The sequence below is a fragment of the Amphiprion ocellaris genome, chromosome 5, assembly GCF_022539595.1.
Source record: "Amphiprion ocellaris isolate individual 3 ecotype Okinawa chromosome 5, ASM2253959v1, whole genome shotgun sequence".
Lineage (NCBI taxonomy): Eukaryota > Metazoa > Chordata > Actinopteri > Pomacentridae > Amphiprion > Amphiprion ocellaris.
This window is the reverse complement of record NC_072770.1, coordinates 10,834,626-10,847,194: the sequence shown is the minus strand read 5'-3', so window position 1 is coordinate 10,847,194 and position 12,569 is coordinate 10,834,626. Positions and strand designations below refer to the sequence as shown.

General features: G+C 37.9%; 1 protein-coding gene across 12 annotated transcripts in view; it reads left to right on the top strand.

Annotated features, from left to right (window-relative positions):
• The window catches only part of ptprt (protein tyrosine phosphatase receptor type T), a 412,332-nt gene that overhangs the window by 111,049 nt on the left and 288,714 nt on the right, over window positions 1-12,569 (top strand). For all 12 annotated transcript variants that reach the window (XM_035943149.2, XM_035943147.2, XM_035943148.2 and 9 more), the window contains exons 4-7: window positions 675-785; window positions 3,586-3,667; window positions 7,345-7,460; window positions 10,764-10,938. In XM_035943149.2, coding sequence (XP_035799042.1) covers window positions 675-785; window positions 3,586-3,667; window positions 7,345-7,460; window positions 10,764-10,938 — 484 coding nt within the window. The remainder of the gene's footprint in view (window positions 1-674; window positions 786-3,585; window positions 3,668-7,344; window positions 7,461-10,763; window positions 10,939-12,569) is intronic.

Sequence of the window (12,569 nt, the reverse complement as noted above, 5' to 3'; positions counted from 1 at the left end):
TAGGGTTGGTGATGTTTGTGGTTTTTGAGGAATTTCTACAAGAAAAAAAAAACCTAGAATATCTTTTATTGAACCCAAAAGCTGATTCTAACCCTGAAGTGAGTTAGAATAAGGCATCAGTAAATGACATACAGTGTGTCTGGAGGTGCACATTCATAGAATCTCTGTTTTTGAGCTTCATTAGGCTTTGACCTGCAAAAATGAATGTTTTGGTATGGAGGCAGTAATGTACATCTGAGTAGAATTAAGAGGAAGCTGCAGATGATGGATGGATGAAAGGGATAGAAGGTAGGACATGACATGAAGACACTGAAATTGGATTGAAATGCTACTCAAGTTGACCGAGGGCTAACCAATTAACCGGCAAAATAAGGTGGAAAAAATGTCACAAAATCCTGATATTTTAAAAATGACCTCGTGACTGAGGATTTATCTTTGGGGAACAGTGGTGTTTTTACGGTTGACACGGTCTAGATGTTAGCCAGCAGTGCCCCTGACATACCATCATTCATAACAGTAAATACCATCAATGCTGTCATTAAAACCTAGAAATTACACCTTTACATTAAGATTGCAAAATTCTCCAATTTTCCTCTGTAAGGCCAGCAGCTGACCTGTTATTCTTTTCATCTGCTGATCGTATTTCTGTTGAATGCTGTCTCATGTCGCTGCAGGTTAATGGAGGTGCTCAGGGGAACCCAGTGTGGAACGCCTCTGACACTGTGACTGAAGGCTGGGTGAAGGCTGAACTGGCCATTTCTACATTCTGGCCCAATTCCTATCAGGTACGACACATGCAACACAAACTCCTTGTTTCTGACTATAAGGGAACAATTCCTACAGTATTGCACGGACATAGTGAAACCAAAAATGTGGTGATACACAAAAATAATGAGGAAAACTAGGAGAGGATGAGCAAGAGATCAAACTCTTCTTTTAATTATGTTACTTACTACTTGATGTTATGTGTCAATGTGGGTCAGTGTTTGATATTTTCTTTTTTTATTCTGTCTGTAATGTTTGATGAGTGTGCACTGTTAAAAAATCTGCCTGTGTTTGTTTTGGGAAATGAAAAATCACTCATTTTCTTAGCTAACACATCCGTAAGTTCACTTCTGTTTTAGTTCCTATAAATATTTGAGATTCTGTGTTTATTTTTCATTGCAAAATGCCTATTTATTTTGCCTGTAAGTCTTTAAATGATTGTCAGTTAACTTTCCTCCTAGGTTGGCTTTAAGTAATTTGAGCATTATTCTAACAACTAATAAACGTACCTTGAGTTAGTTTAGGGCTCTTTGAGGACTTTCTGCTTTAACAACGAGAACATTAACTTGTCTTTACGTCAGAAGCCAATATTGTGCTGCATGTTTGGAGACAGGACTTCACGGCAAACATTTTGATTTGTCCAAGTTAGAAAAGCATGTGTTCAGAATAACATTAAAACTGGATGTACTTGTCCTAGTGCAACCTGCCAAAACATCTTATGTGAAAAAGGTGTAGTGTAGGTGAGGAAGGAAGAAATTTGGACCCTGTAACATCTATAAATCAAATATTATTAAATTATTTCAATTATTATAAAATTTTTGTGTGCATTGGTAAAATAACACAATGTGTGGATCTGAAAATCTAAAATTTTCCTCAAAATACTCAGCAAAACGTGGATTTTTATGCTAATGATGCAGAGTTCTTACAGCTGCGTGTCTAAACTATGCTTTATTACTCAATAAACTGTTACTGCCGGTAGGTCAGAACATCCTAAAGGTAAACCGCATCCTTTAGTTGGGATTTTGGAGTGAGTTTTATCACCTAACACGGAATTAGATGACCAAGAAATGTACTGGTGTATTTCCTTAATATTGTAACTGAAAAATGTTGCTATGCATCTTAAAAATGACTCAGTTTGTCTGCCTATTGTCTGTGTGTGTCGGTCTGTTTAAGGTGCAGAGACAAACCCTGCTGTGCTGTTTCATTGAGGAAGCACAGCGAGTGTGTCTTACCTAATGACTGAGCTGTGTTCGGTAAATGGAGACCGCCCTGTGTGGCACACACAGATAGAAGGCCCACTGGTAGCCAGAGTGAATTAAATGTTTCCGTGTCTTTGTGCGTCTTCTTCCCTCTAATGAGGAGTCAACCCCCCCATGGAGAAATAACACTTTCTTCTCCTACAATGACAAAAACATTGGCATATTAAAGTAGAAACTGCTGCAGGGCACCGAGGGGTAGAGCAAACCTTTAGGGCAGCTTGCCGCACTCTCTTTTGAATAGTTTAAATGTTTTGCGCCCACAATCTGCTTCAATGGGTTGATATAGATTCAAAGGATGGGGTTTTAGATGTTTTTCTTGATTTGGTTCTAATGTGTGGCCATACAAATGTAGCCTGAACTGCAAAATGTTGTTTTTGACTGAAAAAAAACAAACAAAAAAAAAAAAAAACAGGACCCTGTATTGTAATGATGACAAAAACATGGATGTCAGAACCTCAAGCAACCAGAGTAAAGGCCGGAAGTTGCAAACAAAGCCTTTTTTCCCCTTATTAAGTTGTTTCAAATGGAGAAATGCAGGATGTGACAATAAAAAGACGACTTAAAGAACAGATCACAGTCAGGAAATTTTGAATATTATTGTAAAAATTACATTTATGCACTTCTGGGCCAAATTATTAAAACTGGTGTCTAGAAAATTAAATTTGATTTTGGGGTTGTTTCAAAAGTGAATCAGCAAACAGGAGTGAAAATCTGAATTTTGCACGCAGACCTGACGTGCTGCTACTCAGGTGACAATGAAGCGTCAGTGTTAAATGTTATCATACTTCAAATTAACACGGGAAACAGCACTGTCAGATTGTTTTTGCAACAAAAACGGCAAAACCAGTGTCTCAGACTTCTAGAAACTTGACATGCATGCCAGGCAAGGAGGGATTTATTTTTTGAAGGAACCGAAGAGAGTGAAGACTTCCCAGAAGTCTTTAGTATTCAGGCTGAGTCACAGCTTATACTGTTGAGAATCCTGACAAGTACAGCGCAGAGGAGTGTGTGTGCACAAGAGTGTGTGTTTGAATTGTGTATTTGTGCATTATTGTGTCTATGTGTGGGTCAGGAGTGCATGGCCCCCTGACAGCCCTGCTGACTGCCTGTCACCCCGAGAGTGAGTGTATAAGTCTGAGGAAAGAAGTCTAAGGATGGGTCTGATGGGAGATAAACTGAGAAAAAGAGCAATTACAAGAAGAATAGAACAATAGCTCATAAAGAGATGCGAAATGCGTAGAGACGGCGAAAGGCAAGAGGTCGAGAATGCAGCAAAAGAGAAGGAAAATGGTTTAAATGGAGGAGGAGGAGGAGGGACGGCATGTGTGGTTGGCATAAGGATGGAGACAGAAGGGATGAGTGAAAAAGAGGAATAGTTGCTGACTTTTAGTGGAAAATTCCCCTGGGGTTCCCATATGAGCTTCACAGGGATGTCAAGATGTTGCAGATTGAGGATAAAACAAAGTTTCTATGTCTTAGTCTTTCATACAGGGCATTAGAAAACTGTAACTCAACGTTTTTATTATTATTATTATTATTATTTGCTTTCTGTCCTTCTCAGGTAATATTTGAAGCAGTTTCAGTCCAAGGCCACCCGGGTTTCATCGGCATCGATGACATACGAGTCCTGGCTCACCCGTGCCGTAAGTGAGAGAGATTGTGTATCTATGTGTGGCGTCACGGCAACGGTTGACCCTGCACAACTGTAGCCCCGCTGAGCATCGTCTGTTTTATAGCTGCAGCACACACACACACACACATACACAAACACAGCGTAAAGGACAGATTGTGAGGCTCGCAGACAGATTGCAGAGAGCCAGGAAGAAGGTCCAAACTCAGGGTCTTCATCACTCAAATCTGACAGAAACACTTTGCTTCACAAAAAACTCTGGACTACTTACTGCACCACTCTGTGGCCTACTTCCTCCTCACTGCCGGCTCGCTGTTACTCTGTCGAAGCCCCACTGTCTGTTCTCATCGGGCTGTGTTTAAACTTCAAAGGTATACTTTAATTCAACTTTACTGGCACAAAGCAAGATCTTGTTTCTTCCGCAGGACAAAAGAGGACCAAAGCGCACTGACTAAACAATTGTGCAAATAATGTGGTTACTGTTTTTAGATACAGCTAAAAACTGTAAAATCTGCTGCTTTTTTGACACCAAAAACAAAAAGTTAACAGCAGGCTGCTATAGAAACTGATGCTGTGAACACAAAACAAGACAAATGAGACACAAAATGACACAAAATAACCAATAAGGGACATAAAAAATGACACAGACAGACACAAAACGACACAAATCAGAAACTAAGTGACACAAGACACAAAATAACATACAACACAAATGAAACACAAAATGACACAAAACAAGACAAAATATGAGACAAAATGATGCAAACAAGAAACAAATTGACAAAAATGAGACACAAAATGTCATAAAGGAGACATAAAACAACACAAACGAGACACAAAATGACACAACACAACCGATATGAGACATATAACAGACAGCACAAATAAAATAAGACATCAAATGACACAAAACAACACAAACAAGACACAAAATTACACAAAACGACACAGAGACGACACAATGCAAAAAAAGACAGTAAATGACACAAACGAGACACAAAACAACCCACAACACAAATGAAACACCAAATGACACAAAACAACCAATACGAGACAGACAAATGAAAAACATACAAAACAACACAAACAAGACACAAAATGAAACAAACAAGAAACAAATCGGCAAAAATGAGACAAAATGATATAAAGGAGGCAGAAAGCAACACAAATGAGACACAAAATGGCACAGACAAGAGCAAAACGACAAAAACAAGACACAAAACAACACAAACAAGACACAAAACAACACAAACAGGGCAGAAAACTGCTAAAAATGAGAGTAATTACAGTATTAAACAGTTAACATCATATTCTAATGGAGACTGCTGGAATCAATCCTACATTAGCTGTTTAAATAAATACAACTGGAAAACTATAAACACAGGAAAATACAGGCGACCACAGCTGCAGGTATTTTACTGTAATTGTACAGGAACATTTCTTTCAGTGTAGTGTTTTCTCTGGGTCGTCACACTTGTTTCTTCTGGTATGTTTTTCTTCTGCACTGTTACTACACTGCAATATTAAGCACAGCAGAGCAGCCAACAGGTACAGTGGCTTTTTCTGGTGCCAGTTTGTCCTCTGTGGCTTCATCATCTCATCAACAGTTAATAACACAGTGACAGACTGACAGATGCAGGCTTTGTTTGAGGTGATGCCTCCTCAGGTTTACAAATGTGTTCCACTTCATTTATAAGATATGTTCCTCCCTTGAAATTTATGTCCTAACTGTAGGAGAAATACTCCTACAATTAGGACATAAACTTCCGATAGATTTAAAGCCCTGCTTACCAAATTATCCAATTACTGCTGTACACGTGGTCATTTTTAGGTTGATTAAAAAGCCTCACATCTTTGTCCACTCTGACGCACTATCGTCAGTCTGTTGACACACTTTTAAAGACTGAATTATTTAGTTTGGCTCCAGTCCTTTTCTGTCCTCTGGAAGTTTGCTGTTTTTGAGCCAACTGAGCTGAGAACCTAGTTTTTACAAGATGGTGTTACTAAGGATAGACCGGTTATCAGCCAGGCCGATTATTGTAGCCGATACTTGCCGTTTTTCCAATTATCAATTTTTCTGTTGGCTGATTATTGATAAATTCAATGTGCTACTTCAGATCTCAGGACTTTAAAGCAGCAAAAACTGAACAATAAACACAAGCCGTTGCCACAAACCAGAAAATTAGCTTCTCTCACAGTGGCTAATGCTATGCTAATGGCTAGTAGCTAAGTTAGAAGGCAGCCACAGATTATCCTGAAACAGAGTCCGGAAAAGTATAATTAATAATGCTTCAAGAGCTGGACCTTAGTGGGCAATAAAGATGATAAAATAGTGAAAAATGAAGAAAATAGAGATAACTGCAGGAGACAAACCGATAAATCTCAGTCAAGAGCATACTAATTTATTCATTCCTGTTTCTATTTTACATGTTCAGTTACAGTCACCCTTATTAATCAAGAAGTCTAGTTATGAATCACAGGTTCTGTGATATCACATGCTGTTAAAACATTACATTTAATGTATATCAATTCCAAATATCGGCCTTTCTTGATTACCAATAACCGGCATCACTATCTACCCTGAAACCCATACCGCTCCATCTCTAGTTGTTACTTTTCGGTACTGAGTCTTCTTCATTACTTAACAAACAGTAATAAAAACAGTTAATTAATCATAATAACTTGGACGAACAACAAGAAAACCCAAAGCTGTCTTGGTTTTAATTTAAACAAGCTACCAGAATCAGTTTTTTGTCCTTCTTGTTCTATACCTACCAACAACCTGTTATTTCTTCCTATATGCCACTTTTTTATTGCTTTGCATGAGTTCATATGTGCATCTTAGTTCATGTGTGCCAGCTACTAATTGCATCAGTCTGAAGTGGGTGAGTCAATGGTGGAAAATGGACAGAAGAGAGCAGACGTAATCACAATGGAATTGGAAAAAAAAAAAAACTGGAAAACAAACATCTGAGCTAATGCAAGCAGACAGAGGAGAAGCGCACAAATTGTGCCGGGCTATTAAAAAACAAGCTTCATATCTAAGTCCTTGTCATTTGCAACAACCTGACCATTAGTGTCAGAGCAAATTATCATTGTTAAATGATCGATGCATACCCCGTTAGGCTTATCTCTGTCTGCAGACAGTCCAAATGAAATTAACCACTCGTAGACTGGTCTCAATGCCAGACCAAAGTCACCTGACGTCTGTCTGTCGGACCGTGACTTTCTCCGCCTTCCTCCAGACAACAATATTAAGTTCTGTTTCAACTGGATTAGTGTTGTTTAGCTTTTTTTTTTTTTTTTTTTTTTTTAAATGCATTATGCAAGTTGTGTCTCTTAATACCAGCGTAAATCCAGTGTGAAATCTTCAATAACCATCTTTCGGCAGCCTGCCATTTAGTCAGTTACATGATTATTGAACTTGTTTCAGTTCAGAGAGCCTGAGGACCTATTCAGACAGAATTAATTTATCCAGGGGATGTTTCTCAAGAGACTAATTACAAAAGCTTGAACCTGCATGACCTGGGTTCTTTTTCTTTCAGACTTCATACATTTGATGTCTTCAGCTAAATTAACTCATATTAATAACTTGATATGGCGCACCACAAAGACTGTCTGAGTGCGTGTTTATCTCCTTCATACACCTTTTCACCTGCTTGTTTACACGGCGTCCATTTTGTGTTGCAGGTAAAGCGCCTCACTTCCTGCGTCTGCAGAACGTGGAGGTGAACGTGGGTCAGAACGCCACGTTTCAGTGCACGGCGGGAGGGAAGTGGTCTCAGCACGATAAACTGTGGCTGCAGGTTCGTATACCTTCATATCAGGAAGTTTTTACATGAATCATATCAGCATGTAAAGGCGACATGAAGGGACATCAACAACTGTGATAACTGAGAAGTTCTGGTTACTAATGGCAAAATGTATGTTGAATGCAGTATAATTTCTTTAGAGATTAACCAATCCTGGATTTCTGGGGCCTTTACCCACTTTCAGAGTAAAAACAATTGGATTGTATTATTTATACACTGTGTGTGTGTATATATATATATATATATATATATATATATGTACACACACACACACACACACACACACACACACACATATATATATAATTATAAAATAATATACTGTTTTTCAGTTGTGTTGCCATTCTAACCAACTTGAACCTACTGTAACTGTAGTTTCATGTCTTATGTTTTCTTTTGCTGTTTGTTTGTTGTCATTTTGTGTCTAGTTTTAGTAGTTTTATGTCACGTTTGTATTGTTGTGTGGCTCATTGCCGTTTTTTGTGTCTGTTTTTTTGTTGTTTAGTGAATATAAGAGTCATTTTGTGTCTCATTTTTGTTGTTTTGTGTCTGTTGTATTGTTTAGTGTCTTGTTCGTGTCATTTTGTTCTTCATTTTTGCCATTTTTGTCTTATTAGTGTCAATTTATGTTTTGATTGTGTGATTTTGTCTCATTTTTGCTGTTTTGTGCTTCTAAGATTTGTTTGATGTCTCATTGTTGGTTATTTTGTGTCATTTTTTGTCATTTTATGCATTGGCTGTATTTTTTCATGTCTTATTTTTTTTAGTTTTGTGTCCTGTTTGTCTCACTTAGTGTCTTGTTTTTGTTGTTTTGTGTATGTTTTTAGTCATTTTATGTCTCTTTGTTGCTGTTTTATCTTTTTTGTGTCTCATTTGTGTCATTTTTATCACATTGTCTGTTCAGATGACACCATCAGTTTTTACAGGAGTTTGCTGTTAATGGTTGCCTTGTTTATGACTACCAAGACACATCTGATTTTACAATTTTAAACCATATTTGGAAAAACAAACAAAAAAACAAAAAAATACAGAACGCTGCTCTTAGAATGTGACTATATTTCAACGGTAATTTCTTACTTGATATATTTTCATATACATGTTGGAGTAAAATTGAGAATGGAGAAGATAGGGACATATTACTCCTTTTAAAAAAGGCAAAAAAATTAAAGCAGTGTTTGTTGTTTTTCTGGAGGTCTGAATATAATAACGTTAACCAACTGCCTCAGCAGTTAAAGTTAAGGAGAAATGCTCCTGGTATGTCTCTGAGCACAGTTGTAAAATGGTGATTAAACTCTTGGCCAGGGCTTTAAAAAAAAAAAAAAAAATTCTGTATTTTATTTACTTTATAAATTGAGTTGAGATGATTGTAATAGACAGCAAGGATAAATAGGTATTTACTATGCAGCAATAAACTCCAAATTGTATCAAAAACCAATGTAGCAAATGCAGTTATGATCCATTTATTCCACTTTATTCAAAAAATAATAATGAAAAGTCCTCTGAGGCAAACATCCCCAGCAGCCCTCCCAGCTCTATTTCAGGATTGATTAAAAGTCCTTGTTCTGCTTCGCACCAATGACTCCATCTCTGCACCAGTGACATGTTGTGTGTCTGTGTGTGTGTGTTCTGTGCAGCCATGCCTATGTACTCATTCAAGTTTACATGCATGTGCATCGGCAAGCTTGCATGTTCTTCACTGCACATTCCACTGCTGGGTACAGTAATGACATTTGCAATGGAGAGCAGTGACCCTCCTGACGGGGTCTGCTGGGGGAAACATGTTTTTCCAAATTGGCCGATAATACAGCGGTTAGAAAAGACTGGACATGCGGATACAAGGATCACATGTCAAGCAAAATGTGGCAGCGGTGCACCTTTTAGATTTCATGTCTGACTTGCACAGTTTAAATGGCCTCTGTTTCCTGCCAGGGTTCTGATATGTCATTTGAACCATAACTTTAGTGAATAAAAATCTGGATTTTTTGGCCTGTATAGCAGGTTTAATCAATCTGTTCTTTCATGTGTCCTCATGCGAGTCCCTTAATTGTGCATTACAGCTGCAAAGGTTCTTTTCCTCTTTTACATGTGCATCATTTTCTGGCTTTAGTGTTCTTCACATAGCAACAAACCAAATGCCATTCATGAAAAAGTCACTTCAGAATCCTTTCTTATAAATTCTACATCTGTATTCTATTATCTAGTTTATAATCACCTTATACCTTGTTTGGATTGTGTTATGTCTCATTTTTGTAGTTTTGTTTCTCATTTTTGCAATTTTGTGTCAGTGTTTGTAATTTTACATTTGTTTTTTGTTGTTTCTGCCTCATTTTTATTTTTTTTAGGTTGTTCTGTGCCTTGGTTGTGCTGTTTTATGTCTCATTTACATTATGTGGTGTCTCATTTTTGTTCTTTTGTGTCACATTTTTTGTTTTTTGTGTTTTTGTATCCGTGTATCTCATTTGTGTTGTGTTGTGCTTTTTTTGTCGTTTTGTTCCTCATTTGTGTTTTTTTCTGTCTTTTTTTGTTTTGTTTTTTGCCCTGTTTCTGTCATTTTTTTCAGTTTTTTTGTTCATTTTATGTCCCATTTTCATCATTTAGTCTTTCATTTTTGTTGTTTTATGTGTTTTTTTGTTGCTTTGTGTTTTTTATTCTCTGTTTAATTTGTGTTGTTTTGTGTCTGTTTTTTGTCATTTTATGTGTCATTTTTATTGTTTTGTGTCATTTTATGTCTCCTTTTTATTGTTTTGTGTCATTTTGTGTCTCTTTTTTTGGTCATTTTTGGTCTCATTTGTGTCATGTCGTGTCACATTTTTCATTCAGGTGACACCATCAGTTGTTCTAGAAGACTGCTGTTAATCGTCATTCTTGTTTTTCACTTCAAGGACACGTCAGATTTTGCAGTTTCTAACCACATTAAAAAATGTATTATGGATTTTTTTGTATAGATGGATAATTAGATTTCATAGATCTGATCACTCAGACCAATTTTGTGTTGATTTGCAGTTACAATGCACCCTAAAGAGACAAACCATGCCAGCAAAATCATCCCCAGAACGTAACAGCGCTGCCAGATTGCCTCACTGTAGGCTTCACATTTTTACCTTAATCTCAGACCAGTCTGTCAATGCAACACCTGCAGAGCTTTATTTTCCTGCACAAACCTTCAAGTTAATGTTGCGTTTGGTGTAAGAGAAACTTATATTTGTCAGATAAAGACAAGAGCAGCCACTGTGAGCCCTTTAAGCAGACATTGTGCTTGAAATGTAACTGATTGGTTTTACATTTCCCCTCATGCAGCAGTGGAACGGTAAGGACACGGCGCTGATGGTGACCAGGGTGGTGAACCATCGACGTTTCTCGGCAACCGTCAGCGTCGGCGACACGTCACAACGCAGCACCAGCCGCTACCGCTGCGTCATCCGGTCGGACGGCGGGTCGGGGGTGTCCAACTATGCCGACCTCATCGTCAAAGGTAAATCCGGTCTCACTTTATCTTGTTTTATGTAAACAAGCAGGAAGTAAACTACAGGAGGTAAACTTTCAAACCAGAGCACTGGAGGTGAATTCAGATGGGGAGAAAGGAGAACAACGCTTGACAAATCTGATCAGCGTGCATATGGTAAAGTGGGGCAGCTTCTTTAGAAAGTGAGAAACAAGCCCATGCTGTGGTTGTGTAGTTTGTGTGTGTTTGAGTGTTTGTGTGTGTGTGTTTGGCTGCTGCTCATTAGTGCGGTGAGAATGCTGAGGATGGAATACTGAAGACTTGAGAACAGTGACTAGAACTCCCAATGAGGCCTCTTTCACTCCATTTCTGCCAATCTTTGTCCGTCTCTCACTTCATTTTCCTCTTAATGTTTTTGATTCGTGTTCCGTCTCTTTCTCCCAAGCTTTGGAAGAAACACTTTGACCACTTAGTTCTTTCAATTTTGAAAACGCAAACATAAATTAGAGACTCCAATTATTCACAGTCACCTAATTTGAGGTTTTCAGTTTGCATGAAAAGCATAAAAGTTTGTCCAAACATTTCTTCTAATTGAGGACGAGGGATGAATACAGCAGCAGGTCACCAGGAATGCACAGAAAAATGGAATACTTCTATAGACAAACTCTTTTGGTGGTCAGAGAACTGCTCAAGATGTCCAAATATTGAAAAACAACCCAAAGGAATGTGCAACATGTACAGTAGTAATTGATTGTTTTAGTGTGATGTAATGGAATTAGCTTTTTTTTTTTTTTTTTTAAAGTGCAGCATACCATATAAATATTTCAGAAGTTTGCCACAGTTTTACTGAAATGCAAGAGCAAGCAGAGGCTACATCATGTTGTCAGACGTGTTTTATCTCACTTGGAAGCTAATTAAGCTAAAACGTAATGGAAGCATCTGAGCATTTGTGGCTAAATCATGCAGTAATTTGACTTCTAATCACAAAATTTAAGAAAAAAACTGATCATTTCATCTTATTTCTTCGATTCCGGTCCACTTTCTTTCTTCTTCACTGGTTTTCTATCACTTCTTGTTTCCTCCTTTTAGCAGTTCCTTACACTGCTTGATAAATCCCTTTGATGACGACATTCACATCCTCTAATGTGATCTATCAGCTCAGCGCTTCCTCTCAATATACAGCACAAAAATACGAATGAATCTGTGATTTGGCTTCCCACTCTCCATCCCATGGTCCATGCGAACAACAGGAAATCCAGTTCCCTCCTGCGGAGACTGATATTGATGTGCAGAGGAGGCTGGATAATATTGTTGTAAGGCCTTTGATAGAATTATAGTGTAGCAGCTATCTGTTGTTGTCAGACATAATTACGTTCCTTTACCTTCACCAGTCTCCTTCTGTTGCACTCTGTGTTGTGAAATCTGTCTTTATGATCATCTCTGTCTCCACCTTCAACTCACAGACTTCCAGGTTTAGGGAGAAGAAGAAATGTTAAAGAATTGTTGTAAACTTGAACTCCTCTTGACAATACAAAAGTGCACCAAACCTTGGTTTGCTAATCGCTATGCCTGAGCAATAGACACTTCATCAATAGCAATAAGAAGATTGTTTGTAAGAATGTTCTTTAGTTTCTCTTCAATAGCAAAAGCACAAAGTTCAT